This window comes from Microcaecilia unicolor, chromosome 7 (genome assembly GCF_901765095.1).
Source record: "Microcaecilia unicolor chromosome 7, aMicUni1.1, whole genome shotgun sequence".
Taxonomy (NCBI): Eukaryota; Metazoa; Chordata; class Amphibia; order Gymnophiona; family Siphonopidae; genus Microcaecilia; species Microcaecilia unicolor.
In genome coordinates this window covers 198,533,174-198,559,192 of record NC_044037.1, presented here as the reverse complement: position 1 = coordinate 198,559,192, position 26,019 = coordinate 198,533,174, and the positions used below count along the sequence as shown (strand labels likewise).

The 26,019-nt window shown below is 47.1% G+C and overlaps 1 protein-coding gene across 4 annotated transcripts in view; it reads right to left on the bottom strand.

Annotated features, from left to right (window-relative positions):
* Nucleotides 1-26,019, bottom strand: part of SF3B1 (splicing factor 3b subunit 1) — a 189,707-nt gene that overhangs the window by 143,184 nt on the left and 20,504 nt on the right. For 2 of the 4 annotated variants that reach the window (XM_030209807.1, XM_030209806.1), the window contains exons 2-5: nt 24,303-24,472; nt 17,229-17,330; nt 15,866-15,983; nt 13,566-13,645 (exon numbers count right to left, since the gene is read on the bottom strand). In XM_030209807.1, coding sequence (XP_030065667.1) covers nt 13,566-13,645; nt 15,866-15,983; nt 17,229-17,330; nt 24,303-24,472 — 470 coding nt within the window. Of the gene's footprint in view, nt 1-13,565; nt 13,646-13,963; nt 14,019-15,865; nt 15,984-17,228; nt 17,331-24,302; nt 24,473-26,019 lie in introns of those variants that run through there. The other 2 variants (XR_003942841.1, XM_030209808.1) reach the window with 2 other exon arrangements.

The following is a 26,019-nucleotide window of genomic DNA, read 5'->3' as shown; positions in this document are numbered from 1 at the left end:
TACTACTTATTTGTTAGCTGGTTTTCCACGCTGTGATCATGCGTTACTGATAAGGAATTAGCCAATTGCCACAAAGAGTGCATGTGAACACAAGTAGGAGAGGATGGCAGAATACAGCAAATTGCCATTTTTGTATATATTACTATATTGTGTAATGGAAGGAAACAGGAAGATCCATATATGATCACAAGTTAGTTTAGGAGGAGTGGAGGAGTAGCCTAGTGGTTAGTGCAGTGGACTTTGATCCTGGGGAACTGAGTTCGATTCCCACTGCAGCTCCTTGCGACTCTGGGCAAGTCACTTAACCCTCCATTGCCCCTGGTACAAAGTAAGTACCTGAATATATGTAAACCGCTTTGAATGTAGTTGCAAAAACCTCAGAAAGGCGGTATATCAAGTCCCATTTCCCTTTAGGAGAAATCACATGATTTAGGAGAAACGAAACTTACAATAGTACATATGTGATGGCTAGGAAGGTTTTGCTGAGCAGTTTTGTTGTTATTGTTATTATTATTATTTGTTGCATTTGTATCCCACATTTTCCCACCTTTATGCAGGCTCAATGTGGCTTACATTATGCCGTAATGGCGATCGCCATTACCGGAATGAAAAATACAGAGTGGTATTGCATTAAAGTTCATAAGTGACAGAGTAACTTAAGCAGTCAGGTATAGAGAGTTCATTTCCAGAATGAGAAATAAAGTGGTTTTGCGTTAAAGTTCAATGGTGACAAGAGTAAATTAAGCAATCAAGTATAGAGGGTTCAGTTTTGTCCAGTTCTGGTATAAATTTTGTTATCTGGTATTTAGGACAGATCATTGTGGTATGCCTTCTTGAACAGGTTGGTTTTTAGTGATTTTCATAAGTTTGTTAGGTCGTGCATTGTTTTTATGACGTTTGGTAGTGCATTCCATAGTTGCATGCTTATGTAGGAGAAGCTGGATGCATATGTTAATTTATATTTTAGTCCTTTGCAACTACGACAGTGGAAATTCAGGAATGTGCATGCTGACCTTTTTGTGTTCCTGGTTGGTAAGTCTATGAGGTCTGTCATGTAGACCGGGGCCTCGCCGTGAATAATTTTATGAACCAGTGTGCAAATTTTGAATGCAATACGTTCTTTAAGTGGAAGCCAGTGTAGTTTTTCTCTTAGGGATTTGGCGTTTTCATATTACCAAATATGAGTCTGGCTGGTATGGGATTTGCGTTGCAAACGATACGAGGAGAGACTTGCCGACTTGAACATGTATACCTTGGAGGAAAGGAGAAACAGTATTTGAAAGGTATTAATCCGCATACGAACCTTTTCCGATGACGGGAAGGTGGTAACATACTAACATAGTAAATGACGGCAGACAAACACCTGAACGGTCCACCCAGTCCGCCCAACAAGACAAACCCACCCCACATGGCATGCAATACTCCACATGTATACCCAAGCTTGACTCGTCCCTGTCTCTCTCAGGGCATAGACCGTAAAAGTCTGCCCACCACTGTTCCTGTACTAGAAGTTCTGAAGCTAATGTATAAGTCCCTTAAAATTTACACTCCAGCCCCTGCATATCTATGCAGTCACGATCAGGGCACAGACCGTAGAAGTCTGCCCTGCACCGGTAGAACTAGAGGACATGAACTGAGGTTGCAGTACTCAGTCTGTGCGTCTGGCTACTGGGTGACAACCTGTTCCAGAGAGAACAATTATTTTGTATTGGCTTAGTGAGATACCAATAAAGATTTTTACTGGTTGCACCTATACAAGTCCTCAGTCTCCACCTGCTGGTAGGCGAGCACAACCCAAGAGTCCAATCCTGGTCCGGTCCGGAGGGACGCTAAGGAATAAAGATTTTTACTGGTTGCACCTATATAAGTCTGATTGTCTCTCATATTCCAGCCTCTAGGGCTGAAGTGTTCTCCCCTCCCCAGGGGCAAGGGACAGGATTACAGAAGGGGATCCCATTAAGACTCATTTGAGGAAACATATCTGTGATCTTCCTCTGATTTCTATGAGCACTCCTCCTCAGTGTAGGACAGGATCTCCCTATGGGATGTCAGAGACCGAACCTGCCTCGATGCCAAGGAGCCATGTCCTCAAGAGCGGCATCAAGAAACCGGCTCCTGCCTCGACTCCGGCGAAGCTTTCTCCACCGACATCGAGGGGGCACCAGCTTGGGTGGTAGGTGATGGGCCAGGCAGGGGCACAGCAGAAGTTAGGCAGGCGTCAAGGACCCTCAAATACCAATGCACATCGCTGCATAAAGCCATCCAGCAGCTCAGAGAGCAAGGCCCAGATGCAATCATCGAGGGCCGACAACAGGGAAAGCCGGAGTGCCAGTTGGAGCACAGGTTACATAACTGCTAGGGTCGATACGAGAGCAGGATCTCAGCTGCTTGGAGATAGTCGCATCAGCACCTCCTATACGGAGGGGTGCAGTCCTCCTTTTGCTGACGCTTCTCGGGTGCCAAATCCTTCGATGCCCCAGAGTACCAGGCACCATATATCAAGTATGACCGATGACGATGCTTCTTGGCCTTTGCCCAATGCACGTCACCCAGGCTCCTCGGTGCCGAAGAGGACGTCAAATCCTCACATCGCCTCGGGGTCAGGTCAGACGATGGACATTCCTGGGGGGGCCTGCGTAGCAGGAGGCCTCGAGACAGGTGGAGACCCACTTGATGCCTCACTGCTCCCAGTGTCTTGAGGTCGCAAAGCAGCCATGCTTACTGATGCTCCCGATGCCAGTACGACATTCGACATGACACCTCAGACCTCGATGCTGAAGAACCGGACGTGGATCCAAAAATCTTTTTGCGTAGAGCCTCCTGGAAAACCTGGGTCCTCCTCTTCATAGGAAGACAGAGAACACAGTTAGCAGAGCTATGGTCGGCCCAAGACACTGCAGACAACAAGAATGGGTGTCCTTTCCTGAGATGGACGGGTTGCACCGGGTACAATACTTGAAGTCACTGGGAGTGTTCGTGGACATGACAAAAAGACCCGTCGGCCAAATCAAATGGCTCAATGGTGCCTGAAAAAAGGGGCGAAGGCATGAAAAAAGGGAGTCCCTGACCGGAGTCAGGGCCTAAAAGCAGCCCATGACGAAAATTTTAAAAAAACTTAAACGAGGGCAAAACTAGAATATTAAAATAAAGGTTTTGGGGAACTGGGTTCGATTCCCACTGAAGGCACAGGCAGCTCCTTGTGACTTTGGGCAAGTCACTTAACCCTCCATTGCCCCAGGCACAAATAAGTACCTGTATAAAATACGTAAGCTGCATTGAACCTATGAGTGGGAAAGCGCGGGGTACAAATGTAAGAAAAGCAAGAAAGCAAGAAAAAAAAGAAAGAAAGCTGAAAGAAAAAAGAAAGGCCAAAGGCATTAAAAAAAGCTCTTTACTGGATGTGTGAAGAGAAACCAAAAAGCACAGCATCTCTTCACGCAGAAAAAACGGAAATGAGACTGCGTTCTCATGGCAGGCAGGAAAGCACTTACGCATGCACAGCAGAGCGCGGCTCACGTTTCACAAAGCTCTAGGTTTTTTTTGCTTTGGCATAATTGCTGGACCAGACAACGCGGATCGGCGTCTACCCATGTGTGAGAATATGCAAGCCTGCTTGTCCTCGGAGAAAGCAAGGTAGATACTGCAGTGGGCAAGAACCCCTTCCTCGCTAAGTGCTGCCTCTCAAGGGCCATACCATAAACCATGAGGGATCCGGATCTTCCATTTCCATCAGACCTGCCAGAGCACTCCACAGCCCCTGCAAAGAGGTAGCAGATGCCATCAATAGCCAGACCAGGTTTTGCATGCCAAGGCTGGCAAGCCCAATCTGGATACACCAGGAGCATTTGATGGTGCACAATTTTGTGCAGAAGCCACAACAGAGGCCATGGCTGAACAAGAGCATCTATCCCCTGCAAGACCACAAGAAAACTCTGCTTTGGCACTGCTGTTTGCAGGCATCAGATCGAACACCGGCTGCCCCCACTGGTCCGGAATGAGCTGAAAGACCACCTACACAGCTCTTACTCCCCTGGATCAAACAGGGAGTGGTTTGAAGTCGCTTGGACACTGTCCTTGCCAGAAGTATGGACCACTGAGAGAGACTACAGGTTCATTTCTACCTAATGGCAGAGGACTGCTGCCTCCAAAAGCCACTGCCCAGCTCCTGGTACTGATCTGCGCTTGTTGATGTAAGCCACCACCATAGCACCACCAGACTTCTAGGCAGTTGATCAACCATGAGGCCTCCAGTGGGAACCAAGTCCTCTGTACCACTCAGCACAGGTAGTGGCTCCCCCGCCAAGGAGACTCGCATCAGTGATAACTACCACCCACTCCAGGGAGTCTAATGAGATCCCCGAAGAGGAGGGACACAGGCTGTTCCAAAAGTCCAAATTGTGCCTTGCACTAGGGAGCAGCAGCTGGCAATTGAAGTCCTGAGAAACTGGAGCTCAGCGAAACAAGAGAACTGACTGAAGAGGGCACATGCTCTCATGTCCAAGGCACCACTTCCAGAGTCATCACCATGAAGCTCAAAAGCTGCAGGCTGAAGCTTGACAAACTGTGCTTTTGGGCCTGGAACTTGGCCATATGCTCCTCCAAGAGGGACACTGCCGACCAGCTGGCTCAGGTGAAACGCTGAAACCACCTTAGGCAGGAAGGAAGGCACTGTACGTACCGTTACCCCGGACTCAGAGAACTACAGAAAAGGATCCCGACAGGAAAGCGCCTGGAGCTCAGATACGCGTCTACCCGATATCATGGCCACCAAAAAGACTGTCTTGAGAGTCACATCCTTCTCAGAAGCTCGCCTAAGCGGCTCGAAAGGTGAACGCTGAAGAGCCTGCAACACCAGCCCCAGGTTCCAGGCCGGACATGGCGACCGCACAGGAGGATAGAGCCGAAGCGCCCCTCTGAGAAATCGGACAATGTCCGGATGAACAGCAAGGGACAAGCCAGAGACTTTCCCTCGGAAACACGCCAATGCTGCCACTTGAACCCGAAGGGAATTGTAAGCCAGGCCTTTTTGTAAGCCGTCCTGCAAAAAATCCAGGAGCATGAGCTGCGGAGGTAGACCACTTGCGGGACTGCAAGAGAGTGGAGATGACCTTGTTAGAGTAGCCCTTGTCTCTCAATTGTGCCCTCTCAAGAGCCAGGCCGTAAGACCAAATTGGCAGGGATCCTCCATAGTCACTGGCCCCTGAACCAACAGGTTCGACACCAGAGGCAACAGAAGTGGAGCCTCCACCAACATCCGACGAAGGTCCGCATACCACGGACGCCTTGGCCAATCCGGAGCGACGAGGATCACCCATCCTCGGTGCCGTCGAATCCTCAGAAGGTCTCGCCTTATCAAGGGCCAAGGAGGGAACACATATAGGAGGCCGGAGGGCCAGGTGGAGCCAGAGCATCCAAACCCACCGAGCAAGGATCTCTCCTTCTGCTGAAAAAGCGAGGGACTTTGGCGTTTGCACTTGACGCCATCAGATCCAAACCAGGAGTCCCCCATTTGGCACAAATCTGAAAAAAAACTTCTGCCAGTTCTCATTCCACTGGGTCGATTTGATGTCTGCTGAGCAAATTGACTTGCACGTTGCTCTGACCTGCTATGTGAGCTGCAGACAGCAGAACCAAGTGAAGCTTGGCCCAGTGAAAAATCTGAGCAGCCTCCGCGGCCAGGGCCCTGCACTGAGTACCACCCTGACGATTGATGTATGCCACTGCTGTCGTGTTGTTCGACAGCACCCGGACAGGAAGCCCCTTCAGAGTCTTGTGGAAGGCCAGCAGAACCTGAAATATCGCTCTCAGTTCCAAGCGATTAAACATAGTAAACATAGTAGATGACGGCAGAAAAAGACCTGCATGGTCCATCCAGTCTGCCCAAGAAGATAAATTCATATGTGCTACTTTTTTATTTGTACTGTCCTCTTCAGTGCACAGACCGTATAAGTCTGCCCAGCACTAGTCCCGCCTCCCAACCACCAGCCCTAGCACAGACCGTATAAGTCTGCCCAGCACTAGCCCCGCCTCCCAACCACCAGCTCTGCCACCCATTCTAGGCTAAGCTCCTGAGGATCCCTTCCTTCTGCACAGGATTCCTTTATGTTTATCCCACGCATGTTTGAATTCTGTTACCGTTTTCATCTCCACCACCTCCCGCGGGAGGGCATTCCAAGCATCCACCAACCTCTCCGTGAAAAAATACTTCCTGACATTCTTCTTGAGTCTGCTCCCCTTCAATCTCATTTCATGTCCTCTAGTTCTACCGCCTTCCCATCTCCGGAAAAGGTTTGTTTGCGGATTAATACCTTTCAAATATTTGAACGTCTGTATCATATCACCCCTGTTTCTTCTTTTCTCCAGGGTATACATGTTCAGGTCCGCAAGTCTCTCCTCATACGTCTTGTAATGCAAATCCCATACCATCCTCGTAGCTTTTCTTTGCACCGCTTCAGTTCTTTTTACATCCTTAGCAAGATACGGCCTCCAAAACTGAACACAATACTCCAGATGGGGCCTCACCAATGATTTGTACAGGGGCATCAACACCTTTTTTCTTCTGCTGGTCACACCTCTCTCTATACAGCCTAGTAACCTTCTAGCTACGGCCACCGCCTTGTCACATTGTTTCATCGCCTTCAGATCCTCAGATACTATGACCCCAAGATCCCTCTCCCCATCCGTACCTAGCAGACTCTCACCGCCTAACACATACGCCTCTCTTGGAGTCCTACTCCCTAAGTGCATCACTTTGCATTTCTTCGCATTGAATTTTAATTGCCAAACGTTAGACCATTCTTCTAGCTTCCGCAGATCTTTTTTCATGTTTTCCACTCCCTCCGGGGTGTCCACTCTGTTGCAAATCTTGGTGTCATCTTCAAAAAGGCAAACTTTACCTTGTAACCCTTCGGCAATGTCACTCACAAATATATTGAATAGAATCGACCCCAGCACCGATCCCTGAGGCACTCCACTACTCACCTTTCCCTCCTCTGAGCGAACTCCATTTACCACCACCCTCTGGCGTCTGCCTATTAACCAGTTCCTAATCCAGTTCACCACTTCGGGTCCTATGTTTAGCCTGTCTAGTTTATTCAAGAGCCTCCTGTGGGAAACCGTGTCAAAAGCTTTGCTGAAATCTAAGTAGATTACGTCCATAGCACGTCCTTGATTTAATTCTCCAGTCACCCAGTCAAAGAATTCAATGAGATTCGTTTGGCACGATTTCCCTTTGGTAAAACCATGTTGTCTTGGATCTTGCAACTCATTTTCTTCCAGGAAATTCACTATCCTTTCCTTCAGCATCGCTGCCATTACTTTTCCAATAATCGAAGTGAAGCTTACCAGCCTGTAGTTTCCAGCTTCTTCCCTATCACCACTTTTGTAAAGAGGGAGCACCTCCGCCATTCTCCAATCCCTCGGAACCTCTCCCATTTCTAAGGATTTATTAAACAAATCTTTAAGAGGACCCGCCAGAACCTCTCTGAGCTCCCTCAATATCCTGGGGTGGATCCCATCCGGTCCCATGGCTTTGTCCACCTTTCATTTTTCTAGCTGTTTATACACACTCTCTTCCGTGAACGGTGCTATAAACACTCCATTCTCAAATGAACTTTTGCCAGTCCATCGCGGTCCTTCTCCCGGATTTTCTTCAGTAAAAACAGAACAAAAGTATCTATTTAGCAAATTTGCCTTTTCTTCATCATTATCTACATAGCGGTTTGCAGTATCATTTAGTCTCACAATTCCCTTTTTAGTCATTCTCCTTTCACTAATATACCTGAAGAAATTTTTGTCACCCCTCCTTACCTTTCTAGCCATTTGTTCTTCCGCTTGCGCCAGACGTACCTCTCTCTTGGCTTCTTTCAGTTTCCTCCGGTATTCCTCCCCGCTTCCACGGGTGTCCACTGACCCTGAGCATAGCTTCCCTGGCAATGAGCTCCCCAGCCCGAAAGGCTGGCATCCGTTGTCACCAGGCACCAAGAAGGAAGTGCGAGCAGCATTCCCTGTCGCAGCATCCTGTCGGAGAGCCACCAATCCATACTGTGCCGGGCCGCAGGGAGCCATGTATTCCTGGGATATTGGAGACCATTGCTGAAGCAGAGCATTCTGCAGCGGCCTCATGTGAGCTCTCGCCCAAGGAACCACCTCCATGGTGGCCATCATCGACCCCAGGAGCTGAACAAAGTCCCAAGCTCGTGGGCGAGGCATCCTCAGGAACAGACGGACTTGATTCTGAAGCTTGCACCGCCTGTGGTCGAGGAGAAAGACGAACCCCAAGGCTGTGCCGAACTGGACCCCCAAATACTCGAGAGACTGAGAGGGGGTCAGGTGACTTTTGGGCCAATTGATCCCCCAGCCCAGAGTCTGAAGAACAGTTATAACTCTGGTCATTGCGAGTCGGCTCTCATCTGCCGAATCCACCCTGATGAGCCAGTCGTCTAAATACAGGTAAACTCTGATACCCTCTTGCCTGAGAAAGGCAGCTACCACCACCATCACCTTGGAAAAGGTATGGAGAGCTGTGGCTAGGCCGAAAGGCAAGGCCCGAAATTGGAAATGTTGCCCAAAACCACAAACCGGAGAAACCGCTGATGCGGAGGCCAAATAGGAATGTACAAATACGCTTCCTTGAGGTCCAGAGACGTGAGACACTCTCCTGGCTGTACCGCCACAATGACGGAGCGCAGGGTTTCCATGCGAAAGTGTCGCACTCTTGGGGCCTCGTTGACTCTTCGTAAGTCGAGGATTGGCCTGAAAGACCCGCCTTTCCGGCATCACCGCTCTGAGGTGCAGCAAGACTTGCAAGGTCTCCTCTACAGCCGCTCGTTTGACGGCAGTGCCGCATCAGGACTCCATAAAAGCGTCTCTCACCAGGGCATCGAATTCCAATCGGTAGCCTTCTCTGATCAGGACTAGGACCCACTGATCTGAAGTAATCTTGGTCCACGCCTCAATGAAAAGGGAAAGATGACCCCCTACTGCAGGAATCGACGAGTGGACCGGCGTCCCATCATTGTGGAGGACGCCCCTGAACTCCTGGCCGTTGGCCAGCCGCTACGGAACGTTTGTCCGAGCGAAAGGAATTCCTCTGCTGAAAATGGGCACGTTGAGAAAACCCAGCAGAGGGCAACACCTGCGAGCTTCGCGGAAATGTGGCCTGGAAGAGGAGGGAAAAACAGGACTTTTGGAAGAAGGCCGTGGCCTATCCTCAGGTAACCGTTGGGATTTAGAGTCCCCTAGGTCCTTAATCTTCTCCAATTCCTCTCCAAATAACAGAAGGCCTTGAAAGGGTAACCTTACCAGCCTCTGCTTAGAGGCCATGTCAGCCGCCCAATGCCGCAGCCAAAGAAGGCGGCGGGCAGCAACCGCCACAGGTATCTGCTTAGCCGAAGCTCAGACCAGATCATAAAGGGCATCAGCCAAAAACGACAGAGCAGACTCCATATGCGGGCCAACCTCAGAGAGGGAACCCGTACAATTCTCGGGCTGATCAACCGCCTGCTGTAACCAGGAAAGACAGACACGGGCTGCATAGGAACTGCAAATCGCCGCCCTTAAGGAAAGGCCCGAGATTTCAAAGGACCACTTCAGTGCGGATTCTAGCCGCCGGTCCTGCATATCTTTCAAAGCGACCCCTCCCTCCACCGGGAGAGTGGTCTTTTTAGTCATGGCCGTGACCAAACTCATCCACTTTAGGCATCCCAAAAGGGGCCAAGTGATCCTCACTTGGAAGGTAAAGCTGACTCATAGCCCTGGCTACCTTCAAAGGCCCATCAGGGTCAGACCATTGAGCAGAAATAAGCTCTTGGAGTCATGCACAGGAAAAGCCCGAGAAGGCTTCTTGGTACTAGCCATCCTAGGATTAACAGAGGAGGCATCGCCCTTGGCCGGATCTTCAATAGAAAGGGTCTGCAAGGCATCAGAAATAAGCGCTGGCAGCTCGTCGCAGTGGAAAATCTGCACCGCTTTAGGATCATCCAAATCCTGTGGCAAACAGGGACCCTCATCTGGATCATCCGTCCATGAGGGCCTACCAGACTCCTCAGACTCCCAACAGCCTTACCAGAGGGGGGAAAAGGGAGAGGCGCCACTCTCAGACGGGGAATTTACCCATCTACGTTTAGCATCAGTCCAATGCTCGGGGGAAGAAGGAAACTCAGGAGCAAACACTGGACTATCAAAACCTGGAGGGAATCCAGCCCGCAACGCGGTGTCAGACGCCTCCGTTAGAGTCCTTTTTAATATAAAGGCCTTATGCATCAGCAGCACAAATTCAGGGGAGAAAAACTCACCCTGGCCCTCCGCCCCCGAATTAGGAGAAGCGGAGGAAGGAGCTCCTTTAGCAGCCTCAGAACGAGGCGTCCCCCTGCGCTCAGGCTCCTCCGCAACCGCGAGGGCCAAGTCATGCGGCACTTCCAAAATGGCGCCTGCTGCCAGCTCCATCGAGTGGGAAGAATCACCGCTCGCCATGCCCGTACTAGTACGAGCATCTAAGGAGCACCTACTGCAAAGCCCCGCTGCCGACCTGCGTTTACCACAGCGGGAACCGCACTTAACGCCTTCAGCAGCCATCACCCAACCGGATGGAAATATAGAAATAAAATGGCAGCTTCGCACCAAAACTTACCCCGCACAGAACGCTATCCGCGGGAACCTCCACGGAGGAGCTGGACACCACTCTCACCTCAGAAGACCAAGTCAACGAGTTCCGGTCAAGCTGCACTGAACCAGAATCTCTGGAGAAAGCTTCATAACAGCCACGCAGTAAAAGCGCACCCATTTTTTTTTTCACACTGTGAGGAAAGTTGGAGGCAGGCAGCAACAGGGGGACTCCGGGAGGAGGGGGGTGGGGTAAGGCAGGGACAGGGAACAAAACCAAGTATGCCTTCAAAGTGGGCACCACCATCCAAAACACCCCCGCTCTACTGGCAAAGCACAGGAGCCACCCCAGGCAGAATTCCAGGAGCTGATCAAGCGATGTCCACACCTGCAGGGAGATAGAGATATACTGAAGGCAGAAGGGGCTAGCCGTCCAAGGTCTCTGTGGTTTTTCAGTGCTCTCTATCTCCACCTGCTGGAAGGCGGATACAACCCATCTGGGTCATTCCATGCCAAGTGGTCTAAACCTTCCCACCATCATGTCTCAAATTTTATCTGTTGTGCGAGTCAGGTGTTAAACGAAGTTTTTCAAAATTTGAGGTCTCTAACTGCAATAGTTGCAGATCTAGACCCCCTTTTCTGAAAGGTTGTCAGTCCAGGAGCGCGCGACATTTACCAAAATGCCATTTTTGGGGTCTAATAAAATCCAAACACATTTATAAGAATGGCTAAAAAATTCAAATCCTGTACAGTTTTTTATGCTAATTCCGATAAAATACATTTTAACATTATGGATGTAAAATCCAGTCAAACAAATTGACTCAAAGTGTGCATCAAAATTGGTCGCAACTCATCAGAACATATTTGGACCAATATTCAGACCGCAACAACTTCCATGCAAACAAAGATACGGACTTGAAATTTTGAACGAGCATTATGCTTGTGCTGGACATAATACTGCCAGATTTGCAACTAACCAGCATCTATAACTGCCCTACAGGATCTCTTCAAAGTTGGCACTGTCAGCGCAAATGGTAAAATATACCAAAGTTCAAAGCCAATTATTAAAAAAAGAATCTGTCTGAATCAGCTTGTGAACTATCATCTGAAAGAGGAGAAGCAACCAAACAGAATTGTGACAACAAGATTGAGGAGGGGGATACACATCCCCTCTGGCAGGGCCTAGCAAAACACCTCACCCAGTGGACATAGTAACATAGTAGATAACAGCAGAGAAAGACCTGTACGGTCCATCCAATCTGCCCAACAAGATAAACACATATGTGCTACTTTATATGTATACCTGACCTTGATTTGTATCTGCCATTTTCAGGGCACAGACCATAGAAGTCTGTCCAGCCCTAGCCCCGCCTTCCAACCATCGCTGGACGCTATCAAGCATGACTAGGAGCAGCGGAGTAGCACTCCACACTCTACCAATTCCAGTCTTCAGATCTGGGAACCTGGGAGCCAGCCGTTAAGCTGCACAGCTTGGTCGAATCTAAGTCTGCAGAACAGGTAGGTAGGTCAGAGACCAGGACCATCAGCCTCAACAACCTACCATCTGCTGGAGGTAGAGAAAATACTGGAATTTTCTATCAAACACCAGCAGGTTATACCAGTGAGGTCACTGGAAAAAGATCAGTTTCTCCACCTTCATCTGCTGGTAGAAAGGGATAACACTCACTTGTTCAGGACATTATGGCCCAGACAAAGAACCCAAAATTACAGATCCACAGTATCTTATCTTAGAAGAACTCTAAAACTCTCATGCTTCACCTGACTTGCTGATACAGTACATTCAGTTTGGGGCCAGTTTTCTGGCTCAAGCAGCAGTACACTGCACCAAGAGACCAGGTTTAGATCTCCTATCCAACAGAGCTTTAGCACAGCTGCCTCAACAGTAATAGCCTCTAGCCCAGTGCTTCTCAACCCAGTCCTCATGGCATACCCAACCAGTCTGGTTTTCAGGATATCCACAATGAACAGGCATGAGAAAAAATTGAATATCAAGAAGGCAGTGCATGTAACTCTCTCATGTATATTCATTCTGATATCCTGAAAACTTGACCGGCTGTGTACGCCCCAAGGACTGGGTTGAGAAACACTGCTCTAGCCAACTAGAGGCAAACTAGGGGTTGGTATTCCTCAGAGGATATGCCCCTCTAGCTTTGGGCTAATAAGAGTTCAGTGTCACTAGGGCAACCCCCAAAGGGAGAAAAGGGAATAGCACAGACTGCCAAGAGATCAAGGAGGAAACAGCTTACAGTTGAAAAGCTCTTAAATTATTCTATATATTATTCCATTAAGCCTTATTCCCAACAGTTACAATGATTAAAACAGCTTCCTGTATCCTCTCCATTAAGACAATTCTCAACAAGTTTGCTTACTAACAGGAAATGAAAACTTCTAAATATCCCAAATTTTTAAACAACATATGTTCAAACCTATATAATCAGACAATCCTGACGTATGGGATTTTAGTAGGTGTTTCAAATATTGTAACTGTTGTCAGTAAATAGTTTGCTATCTGCTGAATGCAATACTGCGCTTTTCTGTATCACAGATACAAGAAAGGGATGGTTGACTTATTTCCTTTATTGATGAAAACCCATTATCAATCTAAATTAGAGCTGTACCAAATAGAATATTTTACTATTCGGCTGAATACAAATAATGAAAAATACTATTCTGCCAAATTCAAACAAAGGGCATTGAGTTTTAACATAAATAATGAAAGAAGCAATGTGAAATCAGAGACCAAGTGTTTATTTCAGTAGGACTTAGCACAGTAGAGCCCTAGATTATTCGTATTCTAATTTAAATCACTATTCAGTCGAATACAAATAGTGCATTTGGGGCCAAATCGAATAAGAATATTTGGTGCAGCCCTAAAAATTTGTCATACATACTGGCTTCAACCACATTTAATACAATCTGAATTATTTTCAAATTCAGCTAACCTCTTCTTTTGTTATGTGCTGTTCACGCATGACATCCACATATGACCTGGCATTTGTTTTAGGATCTGGCGTCTTGCCTCCTACAGAAAAGAACAGCAACAGAACAGTATGCAATGAGTATAAGGCAAAATGTCAACTAAAGTGATAGTTATTCTGATCTAATTTTAAACTAATCTGTAATCGCTTAAATTAAGTTTTTTTTGTAAAAGTTATAAACAATTAGATGTATCTTACGTAAAATCAGGTTACTAATCAATTTAACCTGTTTGAATACAGATATAAACTACAGCAGTTTAAAGCAGATATTTTAATGCAGATAAAGATACAATCAAAGTGACAAAAAACAGGTAAGTCTTCAGAAGTGATGGGTTCCTGGGTTGCTAATCCGGAATACGTACACGTTCGTGCCTTTGTCTCCATCAGCAGTTCTGACTTCAAGCGCAGAATAGAAGCCTAGAAAATTATCTCTTTACCATTAGTAACACTTTGGAAAGATTGATACTCAAAACATTACCTTGTGTAAGTTGCACATTCCTAGCCATTACTAGTTTTTATGCCTACAAACTGTTCCATAAACAGCCTTAGCAGAAAAGCAGAAATGTTTAACCAATCTGGTTCAAACAAAAAAAAAGTCTTCATTCAGGAGTCCTAGATGTCAAGGTGTCAAAGGGCATCAGCGCTCAAAAACTATATGTACTATATCAGTATTTTATATTTGTCTCCTCTGCTTTTGAAGGTGTATTTAACTGCAAGCAGGGTAAGAGCCATCTACCACTGTGATGATGCTCAGAAAAGGCTAAAGCCTTTTCGATGAACTAAAAATATTGTAATATATTGCAGAAGCCTTATCTCATAAAAAGTAACAGGATTGTATGGAGGAAAGCCATTGCTTCAAAAAAATTGTGTTACTATACAAAAAGTATAGTATGCAAATTAAGAAAAAATATGTATATATATATATATATATAATATATATGAACACGCTAACACATTTCTATGTCGAAGACCATGCCCAATTGGCAATGTCGTTCCGACAATAGCTTTGAAAGGACTTCCTTTGGATTACTTTTTCACCATAATCTACACAGGATGTGTTGAGCTGCACCCTTAAGAATGCAGACAGGACTGGCATATAGCAGTACTGCTGTAGGAAAGAAATTAAGGACAGTTAGTATGGGCCTGTGAATTCTGGCATACATGTTTATATCAATTACAATTAAGCAAGTAGAACACTAACCCTATTAATTCATGCAGGCTGAAATTCTAATTTGTAAAACCTGCAAGCTTAAAAAAAAGACTAAAAAACCACAAACAAAAACAGGCACCCTATTTTCATATGGCAAACTCACTCACCTGAGGAAAGTTTTCATCAGGCCCACTATGCCCCTTGTGCTCTGTTGCATACTAAAATTGGTAAAACAGACTCGAACTATTAAAGGTATCAAATTCTAAATACACTCTTTAGTTATGCTCAAGGCCAGATTAAGGATAGTCAAATTAAGAATATATGGAAAAGTTCAGTATGTATCTGGGACCCCTACTATTCTAAGGTAGCATTTTATTTCACTTTAGATGAGAGTTGATTAAATCACTCCCTTTAATCAGTTTCCAGAGCCTGTGTTAGGAAGCCCTGGGGAAAGAACGGAGAGCATTTCCAGAGTAAACAGATCTAGGTAAAGTATTTGTACCATCTCTCCGTGCACAATGTGGGTAACAAGGCTTTTGCTTGACCTGCTCTTTTCTCCCTGACTACCTAAGTTGTTAGTCTTACTCTGGTTTGTTACTTTAAAAATACTACTACTAACATTCTACAAGCCTAGACAGCTTTTTATTTTTATAACAATTAACTGGTCTATGGCAAGTGGGGACTAGAACAGTGCTTTACTTTTCAAATGATAAATCCGCCCCTGGCTATAATTCCTACATTAATATATCATGCCAGGAATTAGGTGAGCTATGATAAACTGTATGTCAAAGTCTATAACTGTTTCATAGGAAAACCTTCCAAGACTGAAAGAACCTTAATACAGCCGCCAAATCTGTTTGCTCTACTCACAACCCCCTCCCAAAATTTCAACCACTAGTATTTGTGTGGCAAAGTTTTACTTCCTTGTTGGTCCACCATGAAAGAACTTTGCATCAGAAAGATGACAACTTGGGCATCTATTATTACTGCAAAGTCTTGTAACTGATGATCGGCGAGTTGAAAACTAAAATTTGTAAACATGCTCATAGAAACCAAAGACCAAATACAGAAGACCAACAAACAAACTGATGGAAAAGTGTTTGTGAAAAATTACCATAAGCAAAAGGATCATGTCGCTCTGGGGAAATTATCATGGTTCGCCTCTTATTTTTATTATATTCATCTTCCCGATCTGCAATCTTCTGTGGACGATGTTCAGCAAATGGATCATACTAGAAACAGAAAAAATGGATCCAATTTAGACAACAATGCAATTCTGTAGACCTGTAAAGTAGATGCAGATTCATCAGATTTGATCACAAGTGCTCTTCTCCTGATCTTACAGGCTGTTGAAATCTTACTGTTTACACTTTAGCCCACTCCATTTTGTCTTTAAAAAAAAAAAAAAAAATTCCTACCTTGGCACTTCCTTTCTGCCTCTCCATTTTTCCTTCTCTTATCACCAAGTCCCAGACTAAAAAAACCCAGCTGACACAAGAACACTTGTGAGCATGATGAAGTACCTCCTCTAATGGTTTTCACTACTCACTGGCTAGCAAGAGTCACTATACTTGCAGCAAATGTCATCTCTTCCACCCTGGAGCCCTACTAGCACATCAGATAAGAGACTAGAACTCAAATCCATTTGAATTAGGACAGAATATGGGGCCACAGAATCATCCCTAAATGATTTTAATATTAATAAAAATATCACTACTATCTAATTTTAAAAGTACTCAAACAGACCACCTAAAAAATGTTACTATGTTCCTCATTTTTGGACACAAAATGGCAAACTCGGTTAACAGCTTAATAGAAGCTTAGGCCTGATAAGAGTGTTAAGCCTTTATTTTACTGAATTCCTAGCAACCACAATATACATAGGATCTGTTGTTATATTGTTTCTAAGTCCCATCTAATCTGCCCAATTTAATTCCTGATACAATGCCAGGGACCCAAATTGGTTCCCATCATTTATACCAGGGGTTCTCAACCCAGTCCTCAGGACACATCCAGCCAGTAAGGTTTTCAGAATATCCACAATGAATATGCATGAGATAGATTTGCATATAGTGGAGACAATGCATACACATCTCTCATGCATATTCATTATAGATATCCTGAAAACTTGATTGGCTGGGTGTGTCCCAAGGACTGGGTTGAGAACCACTGATTTATATACAAGTAAAGGGTTCTCTGTCCCCATCTCAGGTGCTTTCATATTCAATTGTATGTGCCTCCAGCACCTCGCCTGAGGGTTGTTTCATGCACGCATCTCTTCGGTGAACAAATATTTTCCAACGTTGCTCTTGTTCTTACAAACTTGAATTTTTTTGTTTTGCATATATCACCGGAGTATTTAAATGTCTCCATCATATCCCCCGTCTCTCTTCGAATCCTGACGTTTAATATCAGAGGTATATAAGTGTGGACCTTGCAATATTATGCAAGCCTTTTTCTGCATCATCTCTACTCACTTGTTCTGTTGTTTGTGGGATGTCATTAAGCAGTGCCACTGGAGCATGGTACCCTGGCTTCTTCTGCCCAAGCAAGGTTGTAGATGAATCATCATCATCATCCTATTAACATAGAGAACAACCAATGAAAAGTTACATCAAGTACATCTTTCTCGGAAAACAATATAGGTAAAGTCAAAACCTCTGCAGCTTAACTAAAAATAAATCAAAATGTATCAGAATGTAATAATTCTATTACATACAAAATTGTTAGTTGCAGTAGAAAGCTAGTAAAAGAACACACAAAATTGAAGCTGGGTAAGAAAATCTTATAAAGCCATAACAATTCCTTAGAAAGTTATCCCAATATTTACCAACACAAGGAGGTAATTCTGTAACAGTACACGTATATATATAGGTGTCCAGAGGGCACCTAATAAAGTGCATATTCTATAAACGAATGTAAGTACATATGTTCCTTTACAGAATACTAAGTGTAACCAAGTGTATACACACATATGCACCTAGACACAAGCCCTTACACCAGCCATAGAGCTGTTATGTACGCACTCCTAAGTTTTGGTTATACCCACTTTAAAATAATGTTCTATAAGCTGCACTCTGCCCATGCTCTGGCCACCCATAAAACATGTGCTACCTCAAATACACACATATTTAGAAAATAGTATGCCGGTGCATTATCTGGCCATGTGCATGTATATGTGTGAACACAAGCATGTAAGTATTAAGAATACTACAAGTGTAAATATTAGGGCCTGCTTTACAGAATTAACCAGTTAGTGCCCAATAATGGCATTATGCTTTTGGTTCCTAGCTACTACTCAATTGCCTCCCCTTGTTCCTTCTCACCCAATACTTCCCCTCACCCTTAATTGTCTTGTCTGTCTGTATTATTTTTAGATTGTAAGCTCTATTGAGCAGGGACTGTCTATGTCAGGTGTTCAGCGCTGCGTGCGTCTGGTAGCGCTATACAAATGTTAATAATAATATTGTATGGTGTCTGTTGCAAAGCCCATATTATGCAGCTAACGTACAAGAATGTCATTATCACATGATAAACATTAGTAAAAAGGGGCCTTAAGGTGAAATTAGGCCTTACCTGCTAATTTTCTTTCCTCTAGACCCTCCAGACCGGTCAAGACGCTTGGGTTATGCATGCCTACCAGCAGAGGGAGACTGAGAACACTAACTTCAAACTGAGTACATATAACCTGTGCTAGCCCTCTATCTCCAGTATACACTTAGCAAAGCAGAGAAACAAATCCCTGGAACAGTAACTCTGAAACTAATGAAACCCCTGTACCTGGAAAACTAACAGTTAAACACCAACAGTGTGCTTAAACAGATGAAACGCCCATGCGTCCCACTCTGCAGAATATTAGAGTCAAAGAAAATTCTCCGACCATACTGAATATAAATGAACAGACATAGCAGAACACGGCTCAAAATACTTCTGATAATTGACACGGCTGAAAAATACTTCTGATAAGAGACAGGGCGGGCTCTTGACCGGTCTGGAGGGTCTAGAGGAAAGAAAATTAGCAGGTAAGGCCTAATTTCACCTTCCTCAGCAACCCTCCAGACCGGTCAAGACGCTTGGGAAGTACCAAAGCAGTAGACACATTAAGGGTGGGACCCACGAAAAGCAGAAGACAACACAGCCGCTCCAAACCGAGCATCCTCTTTTGCCTGCACATCAATCCTATAATGCTTTACAAAAGAATGAATGGACGACCACGCCGCCGCCTTACAAATGTCCTGCGGAGGAATAAAACTACTTTCCGCCCAAGAAGCGGCTACCCCCCGAGTAGAGTGTGCCTTCAGTACCGAGGGAACTGCCCGACGCTTCAACAAATACGCCGAGGCAATAGTCTCCTTCAACCATCTAGCCAGAGTAGCCTTGGAAGCCGCTTCCCCCTTTCTGGGACCTCCAAACAAAATGAACAAACGATCCGACGCTCGGAAGGCCTGCGTTCTGCTCAAATACGACCGCAAGATGCGTCGAACGTCCAACTTAGCCAGACGACGTTGAGAGAGATCACCAGACCTATCCCCCAACACTGGTAACGAGATCACCTGATTTACATGAAAGGAGGATACCACCTTAGGAACAAACGAAGGAACTGTCCGCAAAGTCACTTTCTCCTTAGCCAAGGAGAGAAAAGGCTCTCTACAAGACAAAGCCTGTAGCTCCGAAATTCTACGCGCCGACGTAATGGCCACCAGAAACACTGTCTTTAAAGTAAGATCTTTACACGAGATGGAAGCCAACGGTTCAAACGGAGGGCCTACCAGAGCCTCCAAGACCAAATTCAAATCCCAAGGCGGAACCGTCGGCCGACGAGGCGGACGAAGCAACTTGACAGCTTTCAGAACCGGCCCACGTCCGGCGAAGCCGCCAAGGAAAACCCCTGAATCTTTCCCCGGAAACAAGACAACGCTGAAACCTGTACTTTCAGGGAGGAGAGCGAGAGCCCCCTGTCAAGACCGTCCTGCAGGAACTCCAAAACTTCCGCGACCGAAACACGTAGAGGAACATAATCCCGCTCTTGACACCAGTTCTCAAAAATGCGCCACACCCGCACATAAGCCAAAGAAGTAGACCTCTTACGAGAGCGCAACATGGTATCAATTACCCTGGCCGAAAAACCTTTCTTCCTTAATCTGAGCCTCTCAAGAGCCAGGCCGTAAGCGAGAATGGAGCAGGGTCGGCCATCTCGATCGGCCCCTGAACCAATCTCACCCTGGGCCCCAACGGAATCGGAGCCTGCACTAATAACCGAACCAGGTCTCCGTACCACGGACGTCGAGGCCAATTGGGCGCAATCAGAACCACTAGACCTGCATGGCGCCCGATCCGCTGCACCACGCGGCCCACCAGCGGCCACGGCGGGAATACATAGAGCAACTGTTGAGTCGGCCACGGGAGCACTAACGCGTCGATGCCCTCGGCCCGAGGATCTCTTCGACGACTGAAGAAGCGAGCGACCTGAGCATTGTCGGCCGATGCCATGAGATCCAGCACCGGCCGACCCCATGCCAACACCAGACGATTGAACACTGAGGGATGGAGGGACCACTCCCCGGGGTCTAACGTGTGCCTGCTTAGAAAATCCGCGCTCACGTTGTCCACCCCTGCCACGTGTCCCGCCGAGAGACCCTGAAGATGAGCTTCTGCCCACAACATTAACTCCGCTGCCTCCACAGCTAACGCTTGGCTCTTCGTTCCCCCCTGCCGATTTACATATGCGACGGCCGTGGCATTGTCGGAAAGAACCCTGACTGCCTTGCCTTCTAACAGGCTGTGAAAGGACCGAAGAGCCAACCGAATTGCTCGAGTCTCCAGGCGATTGATGGACCAAGATGCTTCCTCCAACGTCCATCGGCCCTGGGCTACCTGACCCAGGCAATGCGCTCCCCAGCCCGAGAGACTCGCATCCGTGGTCAGCACTGTCCAATTGGGAGCGTCCAGCGACATGCCCTTCGCTAGATTCGGCGAGTGGAGCCACCAGCGGAGGCTGCGACGGGCAACCCCCGACAGAGGGAAACTCTCCTCCAGGTCCTGAGACTGCGGGGACCAACGAGACAACAAGGCTCTCTGTAAGTCTCTCATATGGGCCCTGGCCCAAGGAACCACCTCTATTGTTGCTGCCATCAGCCCCAACACCTGAAGATACGCCCGAGCCGAAGGCGCCCTCTGCGCTCGGAGCAGACGGATCTGTCCCTGCAGCTTGGAAATGCGAGGAGCTGTCAAAAACACCCGGCCCTTCTTCGTGTCGAAGCGAACTCCCAGATACTCTAGGGACTGGGAAGGCACCAGGTGACACTTTGCCAGATTGACCACCCAACCGAGCGACTGTAAGAAGGTCACCACACGGCCGGTGGCCTCCTCGCTCTCTGACCTTGATTTGGCCCGAATCAACCAGTCGTCCAGATACGGATGAACCAAAATGCCCTGCAAGCGTAGCGCCGCCGCCACCACCACCATCACCTTGGAGAAGGTGCGAGGCGCAGTCGCCAGACCGAATGGAAGCGCACAAAACTGAAAATGTCTCCCTAAGACCACAAAGCGAAGAAAACGCTGGTGCGCCTCTAGAATGGGAATGTGTAAGTAAGCCTCTGTCAGGTCTAGAGACGTCAGAAACTCTCCTTCTTGCACCGCTACAATAACTGAGCGCAATGTCTCCATCCGAAAGGAGGGAACCTTTAGAGCAGCATTGACCTTCTTGAGGTCTAAAATGGGCCGGAAGGCACCCTCTTCCTTCTTGGGCACCACGAAGTAAATGGAGTAACAGCCCGTACCCCTTTCTAACCTTGGGACAGGTACCACCGCCCCTAAATCGATTAGACGCGACAGAGTGGTCCGTACTGCTCTTGCCTTGTATCTTGAATGACAGGGAGACACGAGAAAGAAATCGGAGAGGGGACTGTCGAATTCTAGGGCGTACCCGTCTCGCACTATCTGTAGGACCCACTGGTCTGACGTAATCTGGACCCACCTCTGGTAAAACAAGCGCAAGCGAGCCCCCACGCGAACCAGAGGCTGGGTCCCCAAACCATCATTGAGACCCACGGGACGTACCGGACGCTCCCGAAGAGAAGCCTCGCCCCCCGCGACGGCCACCTCGAAAGGGCTGGGTTCTCTGGAAAAACCGACCCCTAGTCCCCCCAGAAGACCTACCGGGCCGATAACGTCTAGCCTCCTGAAAACGCCCCCGCCCTGCTGCCCCCTTAGACACCTTGGGACGAAGCTCAGGAAGCCGGGGGGCCTTAGCATCACCCAGACCCCTCACCAACTTATCCAATTCCTCCCCGAAGAGCAGAGAGCCCCTAAAAGGGAGGGAACAAAGTTTAGTCTTGGAGGCGGCATCGGCCACCCAGCCCCGCAACCACAGGGCCCGCCTAGCTGCCACCGCAAAGGTCATGTTCTTAGCAGATGCCCTCAACAAATCGTACAGCGCATCCGCCAAGAACGACGACCCCATCTCCAACTTGGCCAGATCTTGAACAAGAGAAGCCCTATCAGCCTGCGGGCTATCCAGGAGCCTCTCCGCCCAGCGAAAACAGGCCCGAGCCACCAGACCTCCACAAACAGACGCTTGAAGCGCCAAGGCAGACAGATCAAAACTCCGCTTTAGAAAGGTCTCCAATTTCCTATCCTGAGGGTCCCGCAACGCGGCCCCCCCATCCACTGGAATAGCAGTAGCCTTAGTCACTGCCGTCACCACGGCATCCACCGTCGGGGGCCTGAGAGACTCTCTGTCCTCCTGAGGAATAGGATAGAGCTTGGTCATAGCCCGAGCCACCTTACACTGAGCCTCCGGCGAATGCCACTCCTGCGTGATCATGTCTCTCAAGTCCGCATTCATAGGGAAAGAACGAGAGACCCGCCTGATCCCCTTAACCAAAGGATCCACCTGCTTCCCATCCCCAATGGGAGCCGCCGCAGGATCAAACCTTAAAGTGGCGGACACCTGCTCAATGAGGTCAGATAATTCATCCCTGTGAAAAATCCTAACCACAGAGGGGTCTTCCCCAGGCAAAGACAGGTCCCCATCCTGCCCTGCCACCGACCCCTCCTCCTCTTCCAGGGGGCTAAAATCACCCTCAGAATCCGGAGGGGAAAAGACCTCTACCTCTTCCGAGCACTCCACTCGAGGTCTTTTAGCGGTAGCCCCCCCCAATCTAGGACTAAGGGACTCCGCACCCGATGGTCCCGCCTTCCAAGCCTGAAATAAACTCCAAACAAACTCTGGAGGGAACCCCGTGCTGCCCGAGGCCTCCCCCCCAGCGGGACTCGAAATCGGGAGAGACTGAGGCCCCACGACCGTCTCAGCGCTCAAAAGGCCTGAATCCAAGATGGCGGCGGTTCCCGCCAAAATCGGAACCGCCGCTGAAGCGCCAAACTGAGCCGCCGCAACCTCCTGCGATCCCGCCGAAGGAACCTCCGCTGCTAACACCGGTGGCGCGGGGGATAGGGCCTTGGGCTCTCCACAGAACCGGCAGGAACCGCCAGCCGCGTCTACACCCCGACGCGCACACAGCCGGCAACGAAGCAACTTTCCTGACATACTCGCGCCTCAGAAAACAGCTGATTACAACAACCGGCGAACAGCAAATAAAAGAAAAAGCACTCACCGGCGCTTAATTAGTGGCTCAGCTCTCCCAGACCAGCTGAACACCTCCAGAAACACCGGAGTGCAGCTCCTGCAGCTCTCCACACGAGGTGTGCTCTCTTTTTTTTTTTTTTTTTTTTTTTTTTTTAAACTTTATTTGAGCCCTGCTGCTATTATCTGTATGGCACTCAAGGCTGCAGGATTAACACTGCAGCCGAGGCACAACGCTGCCCAAAACGGGAGAGCCAGTCGGGGGGAGGGACCCGGCCACCCGGGTGTGACACCCCAGAGGGGACAATGGCAGGCCCCACCGGACCTACCAACCCCTTGCACACCACAGCTATTCCAGGCACAGGGATTAACACTGTTCTTCCATCAATCTATCCCCAGAAACCAACTGAAGATTAACTAATCCCACAACAAGGACCTAAATCCTACCAGACCGGACAAGCTGCACAGGCTGCATGTCTACCCTCTGCTGAGACTGAGAAAATACTGGAGATAGAGGGCTAGCACAGGTTATATGTACTCAGTTTGAAGTTAGTGTTCTCAGTCTCCCTCTGCTGGTAGGCATGCATAACCCAAGCGTCTTGACCGGTCTGGAGGGTTGCTGAGGAATGGGGGTTTTTTTCCTGCTAATATTATAAACATTAGGTACTAAACATTAACTGTGTACAGTTCTTTTCCAGCAGCTATTGACAATTACAAATATGTTAATTCTGAACAATGGTAACATTACAGCTTTTTTACTACAGTTGACACAATTATACAATATTTGGAAACATTGAAAAGCAGGAGGATTAAGTAATCACTGCTCTTTTTTTAAACAAATTCTTCTACAAGCTCTACATTCATTTAGGCTATTTGAACTGCAGGATAAAGAACTGTCTTTTCAAAAGAAAGCAAACACTATTCAAAAATGAAAGGAACTTCAACACTATCCCAGTTCAATACTCACATCTTCCTGTTCATTTGCAGCGATAGATGTCACATAACCAGCAAACCTGCTGTCACTGCCGCCATAAATCTCTTGGTCATAGTAACCTGTAGAATCGAGGCCCACTCCCTGAGTTTCATCCAGAAGAACAGCCTTCTTTCCTTGAATTTCCCGAATTTGTGCTTCAATATCTGTGAGACAAAACAATGACTTCAATATTTTTTTACAATCAAAACAGCAATAATTTACCAATACACCACACCAATCAGCTCAAAATCCCTCTCTCTCATCTCTGAAAAACATAATATTTCAGAAGAGATTTTTTAAAGTCAAATTTCAACATTACGTTTCAAAACTAGAACACGAGAAATCAAAATGGAAGAGATTTTTTAACAAGGAAAAATTTGGACTTAACTGATAAATTTTTGTTCCCTAGTTCAAAACTTGTGGGTCTATGCTTGTTTTATTTGCTGATGCAGATAGACAGACTGTAGAGCTGTGAGCTCTGTCCTATATTAGCCACCTTAAAGGATCAGCTCCTCAGTATTTCTGCATCAGAGCCAGACTTCACCACTCTTTTCCAAACACATGGAGAGGAACCCCAATGACCGCCCCCTGCCCCTTACTGAGTACCTCCATTCCCGAGGCCCTGATAACTTGGTCTCTCCTTTTAACTCATTCTGAGTTGACTGAAGAGGAAAGAGGAGGAGTCATGCTGCAAACTTTGGAAGGCAGGGTGGGCATCTGGATTGGTCTAGTGGACTTGGGAAAAGAAAATCCGGTTAATACCAAAAATGTTCTTTCCGTTTCGCCCCATCAGACTAATCCAGAATGTAAGGGAGGAAGCATAGCACTTCACAAAATGGGCAGGGAAGATGATACTCCAGCTGAAAGGACCCATGCAAAGCCTACATCCTCCCTGACCCTAACATCTATCTAGCCTATAATGCATAGCAAAAGAATGCAAGGTCAACCAGGTGGCAACCCTGAAATTCTAGGCTGACTAAATTGCCTGGGCTTTGGTCCAGGTTACCGCCATGCTTCTGGCTAAATTAGCTCGAATATTTCAGCGGTTTGCGCCCCTTGAACATATAGTCCTTTGTGGCAACCTCATCTCGCCCAGTACCACCAAATAAAGATGAAATCAGATCTGCATAACTCATTAGTCATCAGCAAATATTGCAGAAGCATTCCACAGATATCCGAATGCTTCAAACATCAGAAGTCCACCGCCCGGTCCTCCCATCAAAAGGACAGCAAGGAGACTATTTGATTCAGATGAAATGCCATAGGCACCTTGGGCAGAAAGACTGCAACAGTCTGGATAGAGACTCTTGCAATTTATGAAAGCAGGGAAAGGCGTCTACACAATAGGGCCTCTGGTTGCAGGCCTTTCCCTCTACTCGAATGATTGCAATTAGCAGACTGGAAGGGTTCTGCTTCAGATTCTTTTTGACATATATAGATGTGCATTTGTTTTTAATTCATATATTTTCTTTTTATTGTAAGCTGCTTAGTGTTAAGAGAGGTATTGTGACAGAACAGTGTGTTTTAAACCTGTAAAATTACCTTTATTAAACCTTGAAGTGCATTTCTCTAGTTTGGCCAGCAGGTGGTGCATGTTTTATGAAAGCTATCATCGAAAAGTGCATACCCCTTTTTTTGCAAAAAACTTTTATTGAAATTTGAAAACCGGACTACAATCAAAAACAACAAAAGAAAAATATCACAATGCAAT